The sequence below is a fragment of the Eptatretus burgeri genome, chromosome 8 (assembly GCF_056783735.1).
Source record: "Eptatretus burgeri isolate ZD-2024b chromosome 8, Ebu_testis_v1, whole genome shotgun sequence".
Classification (NCBI taxonomy): domain Eukaryota; kingdom Metazoa; phylum Chordata; class Myxini; order Myxiniformes; family Myxinidae; genus Eptatretus; species Eptatretus burgeri.
Genome location: NC_140968.1, coordinates 90,709,813 through 90,735,487, shown reverse-complemented (window position 1 = coordinate 90,735,487; position 25,675 = coordinate 90,709,813). Strand labels below are relative to the sequence as shown.

The window sequence follows — 25,675 nt, the reverse complement described above, 5'->3', positions numbered from 1 at the left end:
ACACACACACACACACACAAACACACACACAAACACACACACACACACACACAAACATGAACACACACAAACACACACATGGGCACACATACACTGAGACCTGCCAGGTCTCTGTTTCACGTCCTGATGAACCCAACCTACACATGGAGATAGTAGGCAAAAACAGAAACTCCAATATCCGTGTACACACACACACACACACACACACACACACACACACACACACACACACACACACACACACACACACACACACACACACACACAGCAACGAAACACAACACAACACAACACACACACACACACACACACACACACACACACACACACACACACACACACACACACACACACACACATACACACACACACACACACACACACATTTATTAGTGTGTGAATAAAGACCGTATTATTATTATTTGCAAAATCGAAGATGTTTCAAGTAAGTCGGTGAATCGATTTTGTTATTCTGTCTGTTCGTTTGTCTGTTTATCGCCAACAGGTCACAATTTTAAACCGATCTTCATGAAACTTCACCACACGGTCGAGTTTGTCAAAAGGAAGAGGCCTATCGTCTTTGAGGTCAAAAGCTCAACATAGGTCAAAGGTCAACAACTAAGGTTATATTTCTAAAAACCTCAAGTTTCATCCGATTGACTTTGAATTTGAAGAAGATTTATTTATCAGGTCACTGAATTCAACCAGTCATTCATTTTTGAGGTCAACATGGACCAAAAGGTCAACATGGGCCGAATTTCTAAAATCGTCAATTTTCATCCGATTCACTTGAAATTTGAAGACAAGTTGCACATTTATTCATTGAATTCAACAACCAATTATTTTTGAGGTCAAATTTGTTTTTTTTTTTTCTGGGTTTTGCAAGCATCGTGCTCTGCATGACGTCATCTTTTGTTTATTCCATTGTTGACCCAAAGGTAGCAGAGCTCGAGAAGTGGTACACGGGGTCACATCTGCTATGTCAGCCTTCCAATTTGAATTCCCCCATTCAGTTTTTGATAAATTTGTGTTAACGTTTCGGCAAAATCACTTCATCAATTCAATATCACTTTATTAATTAAGCTCCAACTGATAATAATTACCTCCACCCACGTAAGGTGGACTGGGGGAGGGGTAGTTTTCACCCCTGTTTGTTTGTTTGTGAACAAAATATCTCAAAAAGTAGTGGACGGATTCGGACCAAACTTGGTGGATGAGTTGGTTCGGTGACAAGGACAAGCCGATTCGATTTGAGTTCAGGTCCCAATCCAGATCCGACCCTTTAGTGATCGGATACAGAACGTGAACCACCCCAGGTCGAAAAACCAGTTAAAACCAGTACACATTTTCAACTGGTCTCTATTGGTTCTAATTGGTCTTTAACTGGTCTCTATTGGTTTCAACTGGTACCAGTTAAATTCAGTCAGAATTCCAATTTCCCAGTTGAAAAAACCAGTAGCTCATATTTGTACCAGTTAAAGTCTTACTGGTTCCAGTTGATACCAGTTGCAATGTACTGGTCTCCCAGTTGATACCAGTTACAATGTACTGGTCCCAGTTGATACCAGTTACAATGTACTGGTCCCAGTTGATACCAGTTACAATGTACTGGTCCCAGTTGATACCAGTTACAATGTACTGGTCCCAGTTGATACCAGTTACAATGTACTGGTCCCAGTTGATACCAGTTGCAATGTACTGGTCCCAGTTGATACCAGTTGCAATGTACTGGTCTCCCAGTTGATACCAGTTACAATGTACTGGTCCCAGTTGATACCAGTTAGTTAAATACAATTGTATTTCAACTGGTAATATATCACTCTATTCCAATTTCCATATTAAAACCAGTAAGAAACCAACTGGCTTTACTGGTACCAGTTGGCTACTGGTTTTCAACTGGTACCAGTTGACCAGTAAGCTACTGGTCTTTACTGGTTTTTTGACCTGGGACTCAGCTTGGTGGAGCTTGTAGTTTAAAATATATTTTACTTTCAATTAATGTTCAGTTTTAAAAAACAAGTGTTGTAAGTGAAATGTTTATAGATGTATACACAGTCAAAAAAAAAACTTCCTCTTCCCACGACATTTCAAGATTGTTGGTGGGGGCAGGATAAGGGGGAGGGGGAGGGGGGGCTCGACGACTTGAATGTCCCAGGGGCTGTTAAACTAATAGATCCGGCTCTGCTGAAAGGTCGTTCTCAAGGATAATTCGAAAGGGTAAATTTCGCGCTTTTACTATGAATCTCGGATTCGCCGATTTCATATGAAAAGTTCCAAACTGAACCGTTTCCTTCCGACATGGGGGCGATTTTTTGTTTTTAATTATTGAACTTCGTCCCAAACGAGGCTGAAAGCTCCTGTTTGTAAAGGGCCAAAGTCCAGGTGATCGCTCTTGATTGGAGGGAGGGTTTAGGGAGGGAGGGTTTAGGGAGGCCGCGCGCCGGGTGCGCACCACCAGCCCCTCCCCCCTCCTCCCCCATCTGGATCGGCTCCAACAAACATCGACATGGATGAGATCGTGCCGGCGGTGCTGCTCTCCATCGGGCTACTCCTCGTGATCCTCACGTACCGCCATCCGAGCCTCGCCGGGGCTGCGTGTCCAGCCGGTCTGGCAATCTGGTTCGCGTGCTCCTTGCGGCCTTTGGACAAGGACACATCCGGACAGACGCTGCGGCCTTTGGGACGGCCCATGTCCATCGCGCACCGCGGAGGGGCACATGACGCACCGGAAAACACCTTGACCGCTGTTCGGCAGGTATTTCATGGCTGTGCTTCGGAGATCGGACAACGCAAACCGGGTGTAGCGATTTCAAATTACCCCCTCCTTCATCTTACCCCCCCTTCATCTTACCCCCCCTTCATCTTACCCCCCCTTCATTAAATAAGAACAGAGTTCAATTTGTTCGACCACTTTATTAGCGTGGAACGACAATAATCAAACAAGTATTGAACAGGTTGAAAAGCCCACAACATCCCTGGCTCCGGCTCAGGCTGCGCATGCGCACTGGCACAGGGGACCGTCGATATGTAGAAGTACCGTAAAGTACAATGTTCTCTATCTCCCTCCGAGTCTTTATTATGTTAATAGATAAAGGCTGAGAAAATATTAAGTTTAATGAATGAACAAAAGTTGATATCGCCCATCGTGTGACTATTCCATGGAGTAGTCCTTGTGCCAGGCAGGCACGCTGGTCGCTCTGGTGGATCGGCGTTGACCTATCGCTGGTGCTGGTGGTGTCACATCGGGCCCCAGTGGGGATGGGGCTCTCGGGGTTTCAGGGGCCGATGGTGGCCTCTGAAGGATCGCGCGCCTCGGTGTGCCTCGTCCTGGTGCTGCTGGCGTGTCTGAAACGGGTGTCGTCTTGCGCCGGGGTGTGCATACTGACGTCAGTGCCGGCGTGGGCCCCGTTGGCGTCGCAGATGTCACGGGTTCGCTGTCGAGGTCAGGCACTTGCGGTGTTACAACGGGTGCAGGTACAGTGATGCGGGTTGCTAGATCATCATAGATAGACCGGGGTGGCAGCTGGTCATTGCGAACTGGGCTAAACTTGCGCAGGAATTTCCTGTTCCGAAGTGTGACTCTGCCCGAGCCGTCGATCTTGATCACGTATTGGTCGTGTTGGCGTACCTCCACAATACTGCCTGTCTTGTCCCATTATTTTGGGTGGAATCCTGTCTGGTTCTGTACGCGGACTAGGTCCCCTACAGTAAGTGGCGGATGGCGTTTGGTGTGTTCTGCCCAGGTGTCGGCTGTGCGGATATGACGTTTGCGGAGGGCCTCCTCCCTCGCTTTCAGGGTCTCATGCCAAGTGTCGTGCGGTCTGTACTTCCCAGGGATAATTGGGATGAAATCGCGTATCGGGCGGCCGAAGACACACATTGCCGGGGAGATCTTAGTGTCAGGGTCAGGTGTGTTACGTTATTGTAGTATCGCTCTCTGCACAGCGTCGGTGTCAAGTTCTCCTTGCGGGCTGGTGTTGTCCGTGATAAGTCGTTTCATTGTCTTAACTCCAATCTCCGCGCGACAGTTGCTGTGAGGGAAGGCCACCGATGACAAGCGGTGGTGTACGCCCCATCTGTGCAGGAATGACCTGGTCTCGGTGGAGGTGAACTCCGGTCCCCCATCCGACACGAGCTCTTCTGGTGTCCCGTACGTCACGAAGGCGCGACGTAAGTGGTTTATGAGTCCGGCGGCGCCACCCGTCGACTTTGAGATGATCGGCCAGTTCGAGTATCTATCCACCGTCACAAGGTAGTGTGCACCCCTGTGTACAAAGAAGTCCGAGCACACTGCCTGAAAGGGGTAAACGACCGGAATAGGTGGAGTTGGTGGCGCTCCAGGCTGTGATGGTGCCATCCGGTGGCAGTGTTCGCAGTTTTTCCGAGTGGCACTGATGTCAGCCGACATGCCTGGCCAGAATACAGAGGATTCTGCGCGGGCGGTCATCATTGATACGCCCTGGTGGGCAGCGTGTAGGGCGCTTAGCACATCGCCGCGGAGTGAGGTTGGTATGACTACTCGGTCCTTGTATAGGATCACTCCATCTGTCGATGTAATGTTCTCGCGGTACTGGTGATAGTCGCGAATTGTCTCTGGCATCTCGATTTTTGAGTCGGGGATGCCGTTCATTGTCATTCCCTCCAATATGTGCATATCGCCATCGCTGCTGGTGGCTTCCCTGACGCGATCCCATGTTACTGATCGCAATGATTCGAGGCCCGCGGCGCACCATGCCAGGTTGTCCTTCTCGACGTCGTCGTCATACTCCGGCTCAGTTTGGCGTAGGAGGGACAGGAGGTCGGTGTGCGTGCTTGGTTGGAGGTGGGTCGCTATGGTGGCATTGTCATCTGGAAGGTTCATGAGTGGAGGTCGCGTGGTGCCAACCGGCCTGCGCGACATGGCATCTGCCGCCTTGTTCTTCATGCCCGGGATATGTATGATGCGGAAGCGATAACGCATGGTCTTCTCCTTGAGGTTCCTGAGGCGGGGGTTGGGTATGTCGTCAAGTGCTCTGTCCGAAAGGAGTTTCAGCAGTGGTTTGTGGTCTACCGCAACGATCAGGTTCTCGCAGCCCAGTACGAAGTAGCGCGCCTTGTCCAAGGCGTCCGCGACTGCGAGAGCCTCGCCCTCTATGGGCGCGTATCTGGATTCTGCCGCGTGTGTAAATCTGCTGCCGACCAGGGTTATTTTCCATCCATCAGTGCAGCAGAATGGTCTAACTGGCATGCATCGGCAGTGCTTTTGAAGCAACCAGAATCCGATTCCCTCCTTCGACCAGTCCGTGGCGATGCATGTTGGCTTAGTTTTGTCAAATATGCGGACACCGTGTTCGATTTCTTGTACGATCACGTCTTTCGACTCGCGGAATATGTCCTCTAACTCCATGGACTACTGGAAGCGTTCTCCACTTTTCAGGAGCTTCCGGAATGGCTGCATTCGTTCGGCCATACTAAAGGCGTATGCCACCTGGTTGACAAGCCCGAACCATGATCTGACGTCGGTGATGTTACGCGGTTGTGGGAAATCGTGGATTGCTTCCAGGTAGCGGCTGCACGGTCACACGTCGGTCATGGTGATGGTGAAGCCCGCGAAGTCCACCGTGGGTGCGCTGAAGACAAACTTCTCCGGGTTGAGGATGATTCCATTCCGGCCGCATATATCCAGCCATTGGACCGCCTGGAAGTAGCTCCCCTCAATCGTGTCTGACCATAGTAGCGTGTCATCTAGGCACTTGGTCTTGTTACCAATGTCCGCGACGATCTCATCGTATCGTCGTGAGTAACCGTCCCCCGATGCCATATACCCTTGTGGGGCAGATAGGTACCGGTAGCGCCCCCATGGAGTGATGAAGGTCGTCTTGTGGCGGTCGTCCTCGTGTAGGCGGACGCTATGGTAACCGTTCCATGCGTCAAATACTGTCTTGCGCTTCCCGTTAGGTACGCGTCTCGCCTGGTGGAACGGGGATTGGGTGTGATGGGTCTCGCGGAACGCATGCTTGTTCAAGGCCTGAAAGTCGACGGTGCGTCGCGGCTTGCCATTCTTTTTCGCGCAAATTACCATGCGGTGACACCATGTCACCGGCATGCCGACGGGTACTTCCTCCAACACGCCGAGCCAAACGTCCTGGTCGAGGCCTGCTTTTACCTCATCTTGCCAATGTATGGCCACGGAGATGGGAGTGTGATGGGCAACCGGTGTCGCGTTCTCACTGAGCATAAGACGTAGTGGCGGGCCGGTCATTCTCGGTAGTGGCTGGTGTGGGCACGTGTTGAATGTGCTCTGAGCATACATCCTGAGTAAATGTGACTGTAGTGCCTCTCTGTTGGCCTCGGTCGCTGGCATGGGGAGTGCGGTCGGCTTGGTCGGCGGCTCTGCGCGTCGCGGGCAGTCGCACAATTCCGAGGTCGTCAGATTCACCTCTCCGAGTGTTGGGAATCTGTCCGAGATCATTCCCAGGTCCATGCAGGCCGCGCGGGAGAGGAATATGCGGTCTGAAGAGTCCGTCACGTACGCGATTTGGCGCGTCTCCAATCTCCGAGTGTCGTCACTGTTACCGGCGAATCTGACTACCACGGCTCCGAGGATACGAATTCCTCTGTTGTTTGCGGCCTTCATGGTCATGGATACAGGTATGAGGTCCTCGGTACTCAGGCCCATTTGTTGGACGACTTTAATGCCGATCAGGCAGCTCTGGCACCCCGTGTCTGCCATAGTGGGTAGGGTTACCGCGCGGGTGTGTTTCAGGAGGTTAAAACCCAGCGCTTTGTAATCCTCGCGCTTGTTGGTGAGAGTGAGGTTGACGTATGGCTGCGGGTCGGATATGCGTTTCATCCACTTATCGCACATATCATCGTACAGGTGGTGAGCGAGGGGAAGCGCGCGCATTTCGTCCTCTGTGCTGGCCATGGTGACCGTGCATAGCTCGACGAAGGCTGCCGTCTGCTCGTCGTACATCCTGTCGGTCTCCTTAGATGGGGGTCTTGCTGATCGGCCGCCCAGGCACGCCTTGTCGAGGTGATTCTGGCGGCCACACTTCCGGCACTTTTTACCGTATCCGGGGCACTCGGCGCGTCTGGCGCGCCATTGAGGAGTTTTGCCGTGGCCCACCTCGCCGCAGTAGATGCATACTCCTTCGGGCTTGGCCTTCCGTTTTTCTGGCCTGGCTCCTACTCTGGCGCGGACGTCCTGTCGCTTTCCCCGCCAATACAAACTACTGATCGCGTCCGTGCTCTGAGTGTCAAGCAGGCGCGATGCCGAGCGTTTTCCAGACTCTTTGGCCTCGATATACTATATCATGTCCTTTAATGGCATCTCCTGGTTCTTCTCACCGAGTAGGTCAAGTTGTATTGCTTGGTCCGCGATGCCACGGGCAACCATGTTGCGCAATATCTCTTCCGTGAAGTCGTTGACCTGATCGCACCCCGCCTTGGTACACTTCATTTCATACTTGCACGTGTCCGCCTGCCCCTTGATGCGGGCGTGGAACGACCGGACGGGCTCCTCGTGTCCCTGCCGCATATTAGACAAGGCCACTCGAGCTACCATCGTGTTCTCCGTCCGGACGGCGAGCGCCTTCATGGCGGCGAGGACGTCTTCTTCATCGCTGCCCACGAGGCTCCTACCCGCCGCGCGAGTGAGGTCCTTTCTCAGCTCCTCCTCACAGCACTCCAGTAGCTGCGCGACTATGTCGGGTCCGACAAGCTTAGTACCTGTTTTGTATTCGCCCCAGCGGGTTATGAAGTACGACCAGGCCTTGCCCGTTCCGGCCAGTGCTATGGAGGGACGCTTGAGTTTCTCCATCTTGGCATTCGAGCTCGCCGCCCTGGGGGCGGCGACGTGCACAGTGGCGTGTATACTCAACATGGCGGCCACCACTGCCGCCTCTGCGTGTGTAGCCATATAGTCACAACCCTCGATCGGGCACTCTGCTTCCACCGGCGCCATAGGAACAGTTATTCTGGAGTAAACGTTCTATTTTCGGTGATGCACACATGTGTACAGTGTCCTGGGGGCGAAGATTGGGTACAGTACCCGAGAAATCCAAACTCACTGTCAACGTTCTCGTGGTCCGTTTTCACCCAGTCGTGTCCTCCTCAGCACCGACGATCCTTACTCGACTGCATCAAGTTGTTTGATTACACTGAACAACAAAAATTTTTTACTGGAGATGTGTACAGTGATTTAGACTAATTTGGGTACGCTGATTTCAAAAATCATAACCGTTTTGCTGTATCACGACAGGATTTTCAGTAACAGAAATATTCCCATTGCCTAGAAGTCAGGATTTCAATGAAATTTACAAAAATTCATTTATTCATTTATTTCATCATGAATGCTTCAAAATTATAGAAATTACAGAAAAACTCCACTAGAATGTAATTAAAAATGCTTTAGGCATTTGGCTTTGCGTTTGTGCTGCTCTGTGTCAGTTTCACGATGCAGGAACCAGCAGAAATCGCCCATCATGTTCGGGTTGTGCCGCCCTTGGTAACGCGTCTCCATGAGTGAAATCTCTTGGTGGAATCGCTCGCCGTGCTCGTCCGAGACTGCTCCCAAGTTGTCAGGGAAGAAGTTCAGGTGCTGGTGTAGGAAATGGATTTTCAGGGACATCCTGGAGCCAAGTTTCCTGAAGGACTCCAGCAGCTGCTGCACTATTTCTTCATAGTTGTCCGCGCGCTCGTTCCCCAAGAAGTTGTCCGTCACAGCTTTGAAGCTCCTCCACGCTGCCAGCTCTTTGGGGTTTAGAGTTGTCGGAAAAGTTTCGTCCTTCATAATCTGTCGGATTTGCGGTCCAACAAAGACACCAGCCTTGATCTTGGCCTCCGACAAGGTGTTGCCAAACTTTTCCTTGAGGTATAAAAACCCACGCCCATTCAGATCCATTGCCCGTACAAAACTTTTCATCAAGCCGAGCTTTATGTGGAGTGGTGGAAGGAAAACCTTGGCTGGGTCGACAAGGGCGACATGCTTCACGTTGTGTCGACCAGGTACATGCTCTTTTCGTTCTTCCCAATCTTTCTTCGTCCAGTGATTCTTGTCGTCTCTGCTATCCCAGAGACAAAGGAAGCACATGTATTTCGTGTAGCCTGACTGCAGCCCTAACAACAGTGCCACCACTTTCAAGTCTCCGCAGATGTGCCAGTTGAAGTCATTGTACTTGATGGAATCAAGCAGCTGCCGCATAGTCTCATAGGTCTCTGTCATGCCGAACGCGTGAGCCAGTGGGACTGATGGTTTCTCGTTGCCATTGTGGAGCAAAACAGCCTTCAAGCTGTTCTTCCCCGAGTCGATGAAGAGGCGCCAGTCTGCAGGATCGTGATCACACCCAAGTTCTTTCAACAGACCGTTGATGTCACTGCAGAATGTCATCGTGTCTTCCATCTCAAAGAACTCAGCCATGTCTCTGTGACGTGCTCTGAACAAGGATATCTTGGTGTTAGGTTCAAGTAGATTCCACTGCTGCAGCCTTGATCCAAGCAGCTCTGCCTTCGCCTTTGACAGCGAGAGATCTCTTACAAGATCATTTAAGTCTCCCTGGTTCAGAAGGTGTGATTCTTGAGTGTCGGGTTCAAAAGATTCATCATCACCATCCTCTTCACCACTGCTTACAGCTATGTTCTGATCAGCTGGAGGTGTTGGAACGGGGTTCTCGACATCATGAGGCACAGGTTTACGAGCAGAGACGCAGTCAGCATACTTGATGTGACCTTTATTCTTCTTGTTGAAGCCGGCGATGCTTGTGCAGCAGAAATAACAATCATCATGATGATTCTGCGGCTCACGCCATATCGTGGGCACCGCAAATGGCATGCTCGCGCGCTTGCCCACCAACCACTGAGTCAAGGTTGTGTGACAGCTTGTGCAGCAGATGTGTGGTGCCCAGCTCTGTTCTTGGTCCCCCACCTTACACCTGAAGTAGTGAAAGTAGGCGGCCTTCATTTTCACTGCTGTAGATATACTTCGCTGTTGATCTTTTTTGGTATACCGACCACAGACATAACAGAAGTTGTCAGGATGATTGGTACAGGAACGCCTACTCATCTTTATCTGAAAGAAAGAAATATAACACAAGTTAACAACAATTGTACGAAATAGACATGTTAAAGACATATGTAAATTTCATTGAAATCCTGACTTCTAGGCAATGGGAATATTTCTGTTCCTGAAAATCCTGACGTGATACAGCAAAACGGTTATGATTTTTGAAATCAGCGTTCCCAAATTAGTCTTAATCACTTTACACATCTCCAGTAAAAAATTTTTTTTGAAATTTGTTGTTCAGTGTTATAAATAAGAACAGAGTTCAATTTGTTCGACCACTTTATTAGCGTGGAACGACAATAATCAAACAAGTATTGAACAGGTTGAAACACCCACAACATCCCTGGCTCCGGCTCAGGCTGCGCATGCGCACTGGCACAGGGGACCGTCGATATGTAGAAGTACCGTAAAGTACAATGTTCTCTATTCATCTTATCCCCCCTCCTTCATCTTACCCCCCCTCCTTCATCTTACCCCCCCTCCTTCATCTTACCCCCCCTCCTTCATCTTACCTCCCCCTCCTTCATCTTACCTCCCCTCCTTCATCTTACCTCCCCCTCCTTCATCTTACCTCCCCTCCTTCATCTTACCCCCTTCCTTCATCTTACCCCCCTTCATCTTACCCCCTCCTTCATCTTACCCCCCTCCTTCATCTTACCCCCACCTTCATCTTAACCCCCCCCCCTTCATCTTACCCCCTCCCCCCCCGGTAACTTGAAATCGCGTGAAATCGATTTCATCCTACTCCCTACGATTTCAGACGACCCCCCCCCCCACCGAAAACATTTATTTACGTATATTTATTTGCAAAAAATAGTAATTTAATTGATATTCAAAACTAATTCGAGGAAAACCCTTTAACCGCGTGACCGCCTTTAAAGAGTTTGCAATGAATTTTGATTTTATTAATGATTTTTATTTTAATATTGTTGTGAGTTGAAATCGGTATTTCTCATACAGTTATAGTTTTTGCCATATTTTGTTTTTATGATATCCTTCTTCAACACACCACTTTGAGCCTGCGATTTGTTAAGTTTTTGTTATTGTTACTTTTGTTGAATTAAACTGTGCAGTGGACTGTATTTTTAATTCACAATTTAGTTGTAATTCTGTTTCCCCGATGAATATTCACTCTTGTAATTATTATTATACTTTTTCCTTCTAAATTTCTCTTGTTAGGTTGGATGTTTGTATATATTGTGTTTGTATATGAAAATTTGTTGTGGGCCGGGGATCGGTTGCGAGCACGACCGCGAGGTGAAGCAGTAGGGTCGTCTCTGCCGAACACCCGGAATTTATAGGTCGTCACCCCGGATAACTCCGGAGCCGACGGGTCCCTTATCGGACCGAAGATCGCCAATAAGTCGGCCACGTGGGATAGGGTCGATTGCCAATTTCAATTTACCTAAATACCCACGTCGTCCAAACTACCGGGGAAATTCATCCTCGGCGGAGCTCGAGCAGAACGAGCCAGTAGTGTGCTCGAACCGTGCGTAACCCGAGCGGATGGTTACCGAGATCCGTCGGTCCAAATGTACATCTATGGCAACAATGGCCTTTCTAATTCCCCAACACGCACCGTATTAAACCAATAAAAGAAACACAAAAACGAGCCGATACATTTAACATATAGGGTATTTCTTAACAGTAGGTTGGGAAAGGAGGGAAGCACGTAAGGGCAGAGTTATCACGACTAATAAGAGATGCAACGCAAATAATGTACAGCGAAGGCACTTAATAATTTACTACTTAAAGACTGGCCCGCTGACAGACACACACACAGATACTCCAGAAGGACATGGACCTGTCCACCTCATGTGGTTTGGCTGACACGAGCGAACCAGACCAGCGTCGAAATGCGGTCCGAAGAACCAGGCGCCAGCGAGAGCGATCAAAGTCCAAAGCTCCACTCAGCGCTCGTCCCAACAACCAAAACTCTCCTCTTTTTCCAGCAGATCCGCCGCACTTCTCCTCGGCTCTCCTTTCCTTTCTTTCTCTCTCACGCTGTCCGTTCAGGCGTGGCCCTCTCTCATTGGCTGCCCAACGGCAATCCCGCTCGCACCCCTCCGATTGGCTGAGAGGGGCGCCATGCCCGTATTTGGAGCGAAATCCAAGATGCCAATGCCCCAAAGAAACCCCGCCTGGCACTTTGGACTCTGCCCACGTACGTGCCGACACGCACATAGGCCATGGCGTCGGTGTGAGGAAGCGAGGTGAAGGTGAGGGTGATGCTGCTGTTGTTGTAGTTATAGTTGATTTAAAATAAAAGAAAACCCTGACTATCACAATTTCTCCGCAGCACATGAACATTTAATTACCCATTAAACAAGGGACGGGGAGCTATCTATCCACGTTTACTTATCGAAATAACTGAGCTCTAGGACCTGTATGTTGAGTGCTCATGGCTTCCAGATTCGTAACAATATGTCATGCACTTTGAATAAGTGTATGAGTGGTTTTAATACAATTAACATTTTTTACATTTTTTATGTTTCCAGACTTTGAGACAAGCTTTCAATCCTGTATGTTTTATGTGTTCTATTCAATAAACGTATCATGAGTTGTGGGCATAAGAATTTATAATTTCAGCTAAATCAGGGACGGGGGTAGTGCGGTGCGGTGTGCGGGGGTAATATGAAATTGGGTTCAGGCTACCCCCGGGGGTAACTTGAAATCAATTTCGGATTACCGGGAGGTAACTTGAAAGGGGGGTAGCTTGAAGTCTTTACACCGGTGCACACGGACACGGTGGGACAAATTACCGAGAGGAGCAAGTTGAATGTGTTATTGTTCAGCATGGTATATGTAATGTCGTGATGTACAGACGATCAGACCGACCACGATGCACTCAACTCCATTGCTGGTCCCGTGTGACGCGCATGCGCACACCGCACTCACGTCAAACCCAAGGAATCGTGATACATCACGATATCTCCTCCTTTAATTACAATCCAACCGGTCTGGATGTTTAGATACACCGGAGCAGGAAACCAAAACTGCTGCTTTAATGGAGTTGGGTACACCTGGAAAATAAGACGTCAAGAATTAATGTTCGGCTATTACTACCTTGGTACGGCCAGGATGGAGGTACAGACATACAAGTACAGTATGTTTTAATTTCTAAACTCTGCAGCATTCGAGTGATCGCGTTTTCCTTTGTCCTCGAGGCTGTTTCTAAAGCAGTTGGTCATCTTTATATGAACCGGGTTTGTTTCAGAATGGTTAGGAGTTTCTCTTTTTGACCTTCAAAGCTGATATAACACACAATTTCTGAGCCGTTTGCCACATTAACATGTTTTCTAAATTGCAGAGCCAAGTTTTTTTTTTTTTAACCCATCACCACAAATGGCAAGTGACCGGATTTCACGGGTTTGGCCCGTTTTGTTTGTGAAAACCCCGCAGACCTGTTTTAGCATTGTCCAAACCAGTATTGGATGGAAAGTTCGATCCATTTTAAAAATGCAATGTTTTGCTTCCATTCCGCTCGCAAAGATTGACACACAGACTGTTATACCTGGGATGCGTTCAGTTGCTAAGTTTCTTGTAGAGCGCTCGCCAAGTGACTTAAGCACTCAAGCAAGCATTCCACCATTCGACACTGTTGATAAGTAACGGTTGGCTTGGCAAGTGATAGCAAGCTTATTGATAATGGAACACACACGGGGTCTGTTCAGTTTCCAAGCAGCCAGCGTTTTGTTGGGGTGCTTGCTTGATTGCTTAAGGCACTTGGCGAGCGCTCTACAAGTCGATTGGTAATGGAACACACACACACACACACACACACACACACACACACACACACACACACACACACACACACACACACACACACACACACACACACACCCATGGATCAACCTGCAGCCGATACGCTATGTATTCCTCGAGTCAATTGGCTGTGTAACGTCATGAGCTTTCTCTCACCGAAAAGCATGTCACCATCCTCCAGGATTACACATGTAGTATCACTTCTGATCACGTCTAATAAATAAATAACCAGGTTTTGATCCCCACCAACCAATTTTTTGTCACCACCAACTTGCCATGTATGCCATCACATGATTATTTGTAGCAGTTTATAATTTTCTAGCAAATACCACCCATCTCTTCACTGATGGTAATACTAAAGGGGAGAGGGAGGAAAAGAGGGAGAAAAGAGGGAGAGGGGTGCAGGAGAAAGAGAGCGGGGAGAGTGAAGAGGTGGAGGGGAAAGGAGAGAGGAGCGAAGTGGGGGAAAGGAAGACCGTGTAAGGTAAGAGGAAGGGAAGGCAGATGTGCGGTGGAGCACCAACTATGATTCATACCGTCTCATAAAGATGATTCTGCATAGAATAACAGTGAATATGGAAACAAAATAATGTCTGAAAATCATTTTCATACTATAAACACGACCTGGATACAATCTCCCGTCCGGAGACAAACTCCTGTCCGGACATATCCGGAGACAAACTCCCATCCAGACAAAAATACTGCTCGGACGTGTCTGGAGACAAACACCATCCAGACATAACCACTATCTGGATATGGAGAGAGAGAGAGAAAGAGAAAGAGAAAGAGAAAGAGAGAGAGAGAGAGAGAGAGAGAGAGAGAGAGAGAGAGAGAGAGAGAGAGAGAGAGAGAGAGAGAGAGAGGGAGAGAGAGAGAGAGACAGAGAGAGAGAGAGAGAGACACAGACAGACAGACAGACAGACAGACAGACAGACATATATATATATATATATATATATATATATATATATATATATATATATATATATATATATATATATATATATTGTTGCGGTATTCGCGCCCGCCGGCGTGCTGACGGCCACGTAACTCGAATCGCGGCACGTCGCCCACCGGACGGACAATCCAGTCGTGACCCTCTCGGACTAACGCCGGGAACCAGTCACGGGTGGACCTTTCGGTCTCACCGCGATCGAGCCAATCAGCCCCCGCGTGGGATAGGGTTGCTCGCCAAATTCGACCTACCTAAGTACCCACGCGGAGGGTAGACCGGGCGATCGCACCTCGCCGCAGGTCGACTTCGGACACGGGCCACTTAAGCGACCCGTTCCGTACTATCAGAATAACCGAGCGGTGTTATCGTCGACCTCGACGGTTCGATTAATTATCGGGCGTATTCAGCCCACTACCAACCCTTTACGTGAAGCAAGATGAGGATTCAATGGGAGAAATGACGAAGCGAAGCGGGAAACAGTTCAACACAAAAGCACATTTATTCGCGGCACACGGGAAGCACACATTCAATTCCACCAAAAGCACACAGAAAAGACACAATGCAATTTACACAACAAGCAAATGTAAAAGTGAAAACACAAGCAGAGCTAATACCGACTACCGAGCACACGGCAACACTTATACAATTCTACCTCACAGACGGCGCCGACAACACATACCCAAAACCAAGGAAAAGAATACCCCCAAGAATGAGGCAGGCCTGAGGCCGAGACCGGGTCGCGCCTACCCGTCTGGTGATGAGACGCGGAGCGGCGATGGCGCCCCAACCCCGCGGGCCTCGCGGGCAGTGTCTGGTAGGGGGTGGGAAAGGGACCCCCTTGGTCGCACTATCTCAGCGCGGGGGGAAACAGGAGGGGGTTGCTGATGCTCGGGGTATAGAGGATCTTTATTATCCCTGGTGTGCGTCTCCACCTCGGCCAGGTCGCGCTGTCGGCCTCCCTCGGGTGCAGCTCCCTGCACGACGCGAGCACCCCCTCGTCTGGTGTCGCCGCCTTTCCACAGCTCGTCCCCTCCGTTCCAACTCCAACGCACACGACGAGCAGCTCCACCGCCCGCGAAGTCTTGACCCTCTGCTTCCGACTCTCCTACTCTCCGCCTCTGGACTCTCCGACTCTCCACTCTCCACTCTCCGACTCTGGACTCTCCGACTCTGCTCTTCCTGACTGATGAACACGGTCCTTTTATCCCCCCGTAGCTTCGCCTTTGACCCCCTCCCTTTGACCTTTCACCTCGCTCCCCATTGGCCCGAGAAAAAGTGGGCGTGAAGGCTTTTTGATCCACAAATTTGCATATATCGATCGTCCTGGAGGCGGGGCCAAATCGCCCCTCGCTCACCGATTGGACGGCAAAAAGTGGGCGTGTGTCGTTTTTGATCCGTTTTTGAAGCACAAAATCCGTGATTTTGTACACGCTGTTCGGCGCGCGCCCTGCACGAGTCCAACACCGGTACCCACAGGCGGCGCAAGAACGGTGGCGATGCGACGGTTGCGAAGTGTGACGTGAAGGTCGTGGCGGTTGTGGTGAAGCGGCGTTGTGGTTGGTGGTTGATGTTGTGGTTGTGGTGGTAATCATGGCGGTTGGTCCAAAATAAAGATAGCAAAAGAAAAACGGCTATCCTGAAGAGTCGCAGCACGCATAAATGACATGTATTCCCACTAGACAACGGGTTTGGGCCTAACTACACATATACTTGCCGAGATACCTCACCTCAGGGACCTGAATGGTGGTTTGCGAATTTGGTAACCACAACAATATATATATATATATATATATATATATATATATATATATATATATATATATATATATATATATATATATATATATATATATATATACTATATGAACCACGACAACACGCACACACGCCCATCTACGAAGGTGTATACTTTGAGACCTGGGAGGGCTCTGTTCCACCTCTGAAACTCGCATATGGAGATAGCAACTGGCACACACACACACACCCACACACACACACACACACACACACACACACACACACACACACACACACACACACACACACACACACACACACACACACACACTTGGCTGATATCGACAACAACCCAAAAACCATTAGTATTTTTCACCGAAAAACAATGTTGCATTTACACAGACGTTTCAGGGAAATGCTCACAAACATTCATCTTTATAAACAGTTGAGTGTTACGGGTGAAAAAACATTGACTCGGTAATTTAGGCTTGGAAATCTTTCACAACAACTCACCCAGGGTGACGGAGAACGAACCACTCGCTCAGGTTGACGGAGTATGAACCACTCGGTCAGGGTGATGGAGCACGGACCACTCGCTCAGGGTGACGGAGCACGAACCACTTGCTCAGGATGATGGAGCATGAACCACTCGGTCAGGGTGATGGAGCACGGACCACTCGCTCAGGGTGACGGAGAACGAACCACTCGCTCAGGTTGACAGAGCATGAACCACTCGGTCAGGGTGATGGAGCACGGACCACTCGCTCAGGGTGACGGAGCACGAACCACTCGCTCAGGATGACAGAGCAAGAACCACTCGCTCAGGGTGATGGAGCACGAACCACTCGCTCAGGATGACTGAGCACGAACCACTCGCTCAGGATGACGGAGCACGAACCATTCACTCAGGGTGTCGGAGCACAGACCACTCGCTCAGGGTGACGGAGCACGAACCACTCGCTCAGGGTGACAGAGCACGAACCACTCGCTCAGGGTGACGGAGCACGAACCACTCGCTCAGGATGTCGGAGCACAGACCACTCACTCAGGGTGACGGAGCACGAACCACTCGCTCAGGATGACGGAGCACAAACCACTCGCTCAGGGTGATGAAGCACGAACCACTCGCTCAGGGTGACTGAGCATGGAGCTCTCGCTCAGGATGACGGAGCATGGACCTCTCGCTCAGGATGACGGAGCATCAACCAATCCATTATTGCACACCGCTCACTCCAAATCAATCTCCATATGCTGCATGGTGGCATTGCTGGAGCGCCAAGGCATCCCGGCAATGTTTCGCACTGGAGGATTTATTTATTTATTTGGCATGGGGCGCAGTGTACTTTGAATGCACCGCTACTTATTTGTTCCTTCCGCCACCAAAGGTGAAGGAGGTGATATTTTTACCCCTTTCTGTCCGTTTGTTACTTGCAAAATTGAGGATTTTTTAAAGTATATTGGTCAGTCGATTTTGTTTATTGGGTCGCTGAAATCGCTGACCCTTATTGTCAGTAATTCTCTCTGTTTGTTTGGATGTTTGTTCGTTTGTCATCAGCATAATTGGTAGTAAACTTGCGTGGATTTTGACCAAATTCGGGTGGTAGGTACATCTTATGACCTTGTGCTTTGGAAATTGTGATGGTTGCTAGGGACGCTTTGGTTCCCGAGCAACAACCGAAAAACCTTCAAAATTGGTACCGTTCGTGCGAAATCAATTGCGAAAGCCATTATCCCACGTAGGGTTATGAAATTTGGCACGAATGATCTACAGGTGATGCTCTATCAGATATATTCCGGTTTTTGTGATATATGGAATACTTTACCCGCAGCGCCCCCTACAATTAGGGTATGCGCGAAAATTGGCGAAAATTGAAGGTCCCCTCGCGACCAGGTGAGTGCATCGATACAAATGAAACTTTGCAGGTTCATGGTACTCAATGAGTACTACAACTTTGCTTCAGGACATATTGACCGATTTCACTTAGGTCAGGGGTCAAAGGTCAATTCGTGCAAAAATCGATAATATGCGAGAGCTGGAGGTGCCTTCGTGCCAAATGCTACTCCTCCTAGGGTTATGATCGGATGGTCATGAAAATTCGCACTAATCGTCTGGAATACATTGTGCACAAACTATCGAGCCGGATTTTCGATTTAGATCTTTGTTCACCCACAGCACCCCCTCGAACTTTGGGGATTTCCGATTTCAAACCGCATTTTCGGTACTTTTCATTCAAATGGATACCGAGTAGTTATCAGTAGATGGAACTGGATGAGATTTGATATGCATAATCTTAAGGTGATTCCCTATCCGCTATATGACATCCATTTTGCTCTATATCTTATAGTTTCCATGCTCGGTGACCCATCGCCGCCTACCGGCTTGTCTGTCTGTTTGTCACCTGAAGGTCAAAATTTTCAACTTATCTTCACGAAATTTCACCGCATGGTAGAGCTTGGCATATGGAAGAAGCCTATTGTTTTTGAGGTCAAAAGGTCAACTTAGGCCAAAGGTCAACAACTTCGGTGAGATTTCTAAAATCCTCGATTTTCATCTATTTGATTGAAATTTGAACAGAATTTATTTTTCAGGTCACTGAATTCAACCACCAATTATTTTTGTGGTCCACATTGGCCAAAAGATCAACATAGGCCGCATTTATAAAATTGTCATTTTTCATCCCATTGACTTAAAATTTTAACAGGATTTATATTTGATATCACTGAATTCAACTAGCCAAATATTTTTGAGGTCAACATAGACCAAAAGGTCAATATAGGTCCCAAGGTCAACAACTAATGTGGTTTGTGTACTCGATCGTTTGTGCACAATGTATTCCAGACGATGAGTGTGAATTTTCATGACCATCTGACCATAACCCAAGGAGGAGTAGCATTTGGCGCGAAGGCACCTCCAGCTTTCGCATATTATCAATTTTTGCACGAATTGACCTTTGACCCCTGACCTAAGCGAAATCGGTCAATATGTCCTGAGGCAAAGTTGTAGTACTCATTGAGTACCATGAACCTGCAAAGTTTCATTCGTATCGATGCACTCACCTGGTCGCTAGGAGGCCTTCAATTTTCGCCAATTTTCGTGCATATCCTAATTGTAGGGGGCGCTGCGGGTAAAGAATTCCATATATCACAAAAACCGGAATATATTTGATAGAGCATCACCTGTAGATCATTCGTGCCAAATTTCATAACCCTACGTGGGATAATGGCTTTTGGAATTGATTTCGTGTGAACAGTACCGATTTTGAAGGTTTTTCGGTTGTTGTTAGGGAACCAAAGCGTCCCTAGCAACCATCACAATTTCCAAAGCACTAGGTCATAAGATGTACCTACCACCCGAGTTTGGTCAAAATCCACCCACGTTTACTACTAATTATGCTGATGACAAACGAACAAACATCCAAATGAAAAATCGTACTTAGCACGACACTTGGCGAATTAGTTGACCTTTCCGTGTGGTGGTCCAAGCTGTAATGTCATGGAATGTGTGGTGTTTATTTGTTCGTACATTAATAAAATGACGTGACGTCACAAATAACAATTTTCAGAAAAATGACGTCAATAGGCAAAACTTTGACGTCATACGCTTGCGAAAACTATGCGTAATTTGTAATAAGATTCATTTAGTAATCATTTAGATATTTCAATGAAGTTTAATTTGGCGTCAACCGGAAGTCGCTACGACTTCCGGTCACTGAGTTATGTCCAAAAATGTGTTTTTACGTTGTGTGACGTCACATCGCGACGTTTAGTCCGATTTGGACGCGGATCGTCTCAGGTGGATTGCCTATCAGGTGTAAAAATTTAAGAACGACTGGTCCAGCCGTTTGGGCTGTAGATGACCGGACAAACAAACAAACAAACTAACAAATGGAACAGACCAACATACTTGACAAAATTGAAGATTTCGCCAAGTAACAAACAGACAGAATTACTGACAATAAGGGTCACCTATTTCGGCGACCCAACAGACAAACAGACAAACAAACAGACAGACAAACGCTAAAGACGAACATACTTGGCAAAAATAATTTTTCGCCATGCAACAAACAAACAAACGGATCCAAACGCAATGCCCTCTCCTTCGGTCACGATAACAAGAAAACAAACAAGAAAGAAAACGGAGTGAAAACTGAGTCCTCCCTTCCTTTGGCACCCGGTGATGATGTCATGCATTGCCCAGATATGGAATTGGGAAGGAGCGGTGTACAAGAAGAACGATAATTGCTTTGCAAAACATGTCCCCTACCGATGTGATATTTTGTAAGTCTAAAAAAGGCAGAACTGAAAAATTGATGAAACACCTTGAAACTCAAACTCTTCTGTAATGTATCACAACAAACCCATGTACCAAGTTTCAGTTGAATATGTTAAAGGGTATGGGGAAAAGGTTGGAAAACCACAGGTGGCATGGCCAGACAGCGATCAAACCTAAAGTCCCCTCAGGTGGAACCTGAATGGCACTAATCATGACCATTTGCCATGTTTCAGACAGCCATGTTGTTTTTGCACAACGACTAACCTTTTGCTTCCACAACCCTCATGTTTGTTTATGGAGTGTACAGATCAGTGTGCTGATCTTCAACCAGAATATGAACACTTTTGAACTTAACCATAAAAACAATACAAGTTTTGAAAAGATCGTTGCTTAATTTTTGCCAGGAGAAGTACACCTTTTATTTTTTATTCAACACAACACAGGCTTATTTGTGATTTAGGCAGCAAAGAATGGCGCGGACGCCGTGGAGTTGGATTTGGAGTTCACTGCCGATGGTGTCCCGGTCATCATGCACGATTCCACCGTAGATCGGACAACTGATGGTGTTGGGCCTCTTTCCTCCATCACCTATGCTGAGCTTTCCCAGCTGAATGCAGCGAGTAAACATCGCTTAAGGTGAATGTGAACCTCAGTCATCGCAGTCGTTTTGTGCCCTTTTGTTATTTCTAGTCTCCTCTCACAAACATACCAATATATACATTCCAGAGACAATTATAATTGGTACAAATTATATTTTGTGGGTATTCACTATCTATTTGTTTTGTTTTATTTTACCTCTGCCACCAAAGGTGGATGGAGGTTATGTTTTCACCCCTGTTTGTTATGACGAAAGTTGAAAATTTTCATCATATGTCTGTCTGCCTTGTTTGTATGTTTGTCTGTGAACGCATTCATTTATCTTCGTCAAACTTTACCAGAGGATTCTGAAGGATAAAAGCGAGGCTGTCAATGTTTAACCTCCGCCATCGAAGATGGACGGAGGTTACTGTTTTCACCCCTGTCTGTTTGTTTGTTTGTTTGTTTGTGAACAGTATTACGGAAAAACTCCTGGACGGATTTCGACGAAACTTGGTGGGGGGGGGGTTAGGTATGGTCCAAGGATCATGCCATTAGATTTTGGACTTGGTCCAAAGTCCAATATGGCCACTATGGTGGCCAATTTGAAAAAATATTTGAATTTTTGTTTTTGCATTTCGACATGTTTCAAGTGATTTCCAACCCCCCAAAAAAATTTATTAGAGAAAAAAAACCAGAAAATTTTGCAACTTTTTTTCAAAAAAATTTCGATTTAATTTGAAAAATATTTGAATTTTTGTTTTTGCATTTCTACATGTTTTAAGTGATTTCCAACCAAAAATAAATAAATTTGTTAGAGAAAAAAACAAAACAAAATTTTGCAACTTTTTTTCAAAAAAATTTCGTTTATTTGAAAAATATTTGAATTTTTTTTTTTAAGCATTTCTACATGTTTTAAGTGATTTCCAACCCCCCAAAAAATTCGTTTATTTGAAAAATATTTGAATCTTTTTTTGCATTTCTACGTTTTGCATTTGCATTTTTTTGCATTTTGCATTCCCCCCCCAAAAAAAATTTGTTAGAGAAAAAAAAACAAATTCTGCAACTTAAAAAAAAAAAAATTCGATTTTTTTTTTTGGGCATTTCTACATGCCTGTCGATCTAGTTTAGTTTATTCAATCGTGGTTCAGTAGAGTCTGATCTGTTTTGACCTTCAATGAATCGGATATCAGGTTCACTTAAGTGACCCAGCAGTATTGGCGGCGGAGGTTTTGTGCTCTACCGAGTGCTCCCCCTCGAATTTTTGACTATATGTCAACGGTCAAGGTGACAGTGATGTCACTTGCATAAACAGATAGGACCAAACGTGTTTGTGCAACATGACATCAACCTTGATGCAAATGAGTTGGAAACATCACCTTTTACTTCCGAGCAGATTTGATAATCCGATTTGTTATCAAAATGCAAGATTTCTTGAGGTGCTGGAGGACAGATGATGCATTTTCAAGATGGCAGCAATCTGTTGATGGGTAGCATCGTTTCTATGGCAACAAAATTGCCCATGTTAATGTATAGAGGTTTTTTTTAGGGACAAAAAAGATGATACCTTGGAAACGCTTCAAGATACAGGTATCAAGTTGCAATCATCTTCAAAGGTCAGGATGACAGTGACGTCATTTGCATGATTTTCATCAAACCTGTCAGGCTGTCTGTTTCCTTCTTCTCTATCTGTCTGTCTGTCAGTCTCTGTGAGCAGGATATCTCAAAAGGTTATTGACCGATTCGGGTGAAAGTCGGTGAACAGGTTGGGTGTGTGACAAAGATGAATTGATTAGATTTTGGTGAAGATCCGGATCCAGATACTTGAATTTTTTTAAAGTGATTCTTCACCATTGAGAGATGGCGCCAAAAACGATGTATAGCACGATATCTTAAAAAGTTGTGGACGGATTCGGACGAAACTTGGTGGACACGTTGGGTATGTGACAAGGAAGAATAGATTCAATTTTGGTGAAAATTTGGATCTGGTTCCGGCCTATCAGTGAAATACAAAACGTAAACTGTTCAGCCTGGTGGATGTATGCGCTGTACCCGGTACCGCTCGAGTTTTCAAGTTGGATCTATCACTTAATGCATTGAATTTGGACATTAACAGTCCTGTTCATCTGCTCGTGCTACTTTACTGTACATAAGTTGGAGTCCACTTGGAGCCTCCAATAACCCATGCTGCCGATGGACAAACAAACATGTTTCGACTTTTTTTTCACACCTTTGAGTATCGCTGTGGTTTTATTTGCCGACGGAAATATTGCACACTGCAATGGTTTTCTGTTCTGGTGCTCATGCCGAGACCCCACATGTTCCTTCACCCAGAAAGGTCTTTTCCAGCGAGATGGTTCCAAGACTGGAAGAAGCCGTGAAGGAATGCATGCGGCTTAACTTGACCATTTACTTTGATGTCAAAGGAAGTGCAGACAAGGTGAGGGATTGCTATTTGAGAGGATCCAACAGCCCCCCGCTGAAACGTCCTCATGAACAATGGGAATGCAGTAGCAAATGCAAACCAGGTTTTGTTTATCCTCCAGTTTCGGGCTACAGAATTCGACAAGAAAATTAAAATGTCAGCGCCTTCCATCAAGGCACGTGCGATGATGGCTTGTCGAGGACAGCAAGCATGTGCCGTGTAACTCCAGAAACATGGAGTGGAAGAATCCGTGGTGAATACCCTTTGGAATTCCACAGCCCGAGAAACCAGTGGAGAGGGGTGCGGGAACTCACTTTCACCAATTCATATGAGAAGGAAATCGAATGTAACTCGGAGAGACATAACTTGCAGTTGTTGATGATTTTTGCCTTATTTCATTCAAACCTTTGGTTGTATGTGCAGTTTTAATAATTCCCATCCTCATCAACTCCATCATCTCCATTCATGCTTTTTTTAGTGTTCCATGTGTTGATTGATTGATAATTGATGGCCTTTGGTCTGTTTTTTTTTTCAATGCTGTAAATGCAAAAAGGACAAGTCTGAAGACGACGATGGTTCACGAGCGGTATTTGATGATGTAGATTGTTTCAAAAGTCAAGGATGAGACAATGTGATAATGTTTGACCAAGTTATGAAAATTATCAACATGATGTGGTACGAGTGACAGGTTATTAGCTACAAAATGTCGAAAACCCGGTTTCGTTCAACAACTTAAAAAAATTTGACCTTTGTGAACTTTAAAGGTCACAAAACAATGTTGTGGACATTAAAATAAGGAAACAGGATACGTGCTATAGCTTATTGGAGTTAGTTCGTCGAAGGAGGTCGAAAACCCTGTTCGATTCCCACAACTTTGAGAATTTGACCTTTGTGAACTTTAAAGGTCAAAGGTCAAGGATTATGACCTTTGGCCAAAACTTCCTCTGGAACATTCCAGGAACAATACAACGTCATATAGGCTTTATGGCATTTCGCACTCCTCGGATTATCCATACTTTGATGAAATCAGTGTAAAAACAAACTTGAAAGGGGCGCCACGGGAAAGGTGTTCGAGTTAGAGCAAAATGGTTTCAAGACTTTAGGTGGGGAATGACCTCAAGATTATGCATAACAAATATTGTCATCCCAGCTCTCAAAATTTGGGCGGTCGTATGATTTTTATGTCAAAATTCGCAATTTTCAAAGTTTTTGACCTTGTGACCTTGGGACGAAAATGAAAAATCGGAGAACGACAAATTTTAGATAATTCATTTTGCTATTCAAATACCGAAGAACCCATTCCATTCGGTCAATTCCCTCGGAGAAGATAGATTTTTAATCCGACTACCCCCTAAAAATGGCGATTTTTTGATGGGCGTGGCTCCACCCACAATGGGCGTAGCACGCCCTCATCCAGGAAAACACAACCAGACATTGGTATCGAACACATAACCAAGTTTCATCAAGATCGGATAAAAGTGCATGGAGTTATGCTCTGGACAGACAGACACACAGACATAACGAATATAGTGGTCACTCTAGCTGGCGCTCGTGAATCAATAGCTGACGAAACATCCTTTTTCAAAGATTGTGTTGATTCTTCTTCTTCTTCTTCTTCTTCTTCTTCTTCTTCTTCTTCTTCTTCTTCTTCTTCTTCTTCTTCTTCTTCTTCTTCTTCTTCTTCTTCTTCTTCTTCTTCTTCTTCTTCTTCTTCTTCTTCTTCTTCTTCTTCTTCTTCTTCTTCTTCTTCTTCTTCTTCTTCTTCTTCTTCTTCTTCTTCCATCATTGGCTGGGGGCACAGTTATGCCACTGATGTAACTCCCCCTGTAGGTTCGAGTATGAATTTGAATTTGGACAGGGTGCCGACGATAGCTCGCCGACTCCTCACGAAGCACACTG

General features: G+C 46.7%; 1 protein-coding gene across 1 annotated transcript in view; it reads left to right on the top strand.

Annotated features, from left to right (window-relative positions):
* Positions 1–2,435: 2,435 nt before the first annotated feature.
* GDE1 (glycerophosphodiester phosphodiesterase 1) overlaps positions 2,436–25,675 on the top strand; it is a 36,481-nt gene continuing 13,241 nt past the window's right edge. Inside the window, exons 1-3 of the mRNA XM_085892964.1 lie at positions 2,436–2,755; positions 21,236–21,411; positions 23,686–23,791. Coding sequence (XP_085749090.1) covers positions 2,507–2,755; positions 21,236–21,411; positions 23,686–23,791 — 531 coding nt within the window. The 5' untranslated portion in view covers positions 2,436–2,506. The remainder of the gene's footprint in view (positions 2,756–21,235; positions 21,412–23,685; positions 23,792–25,675) is intronic.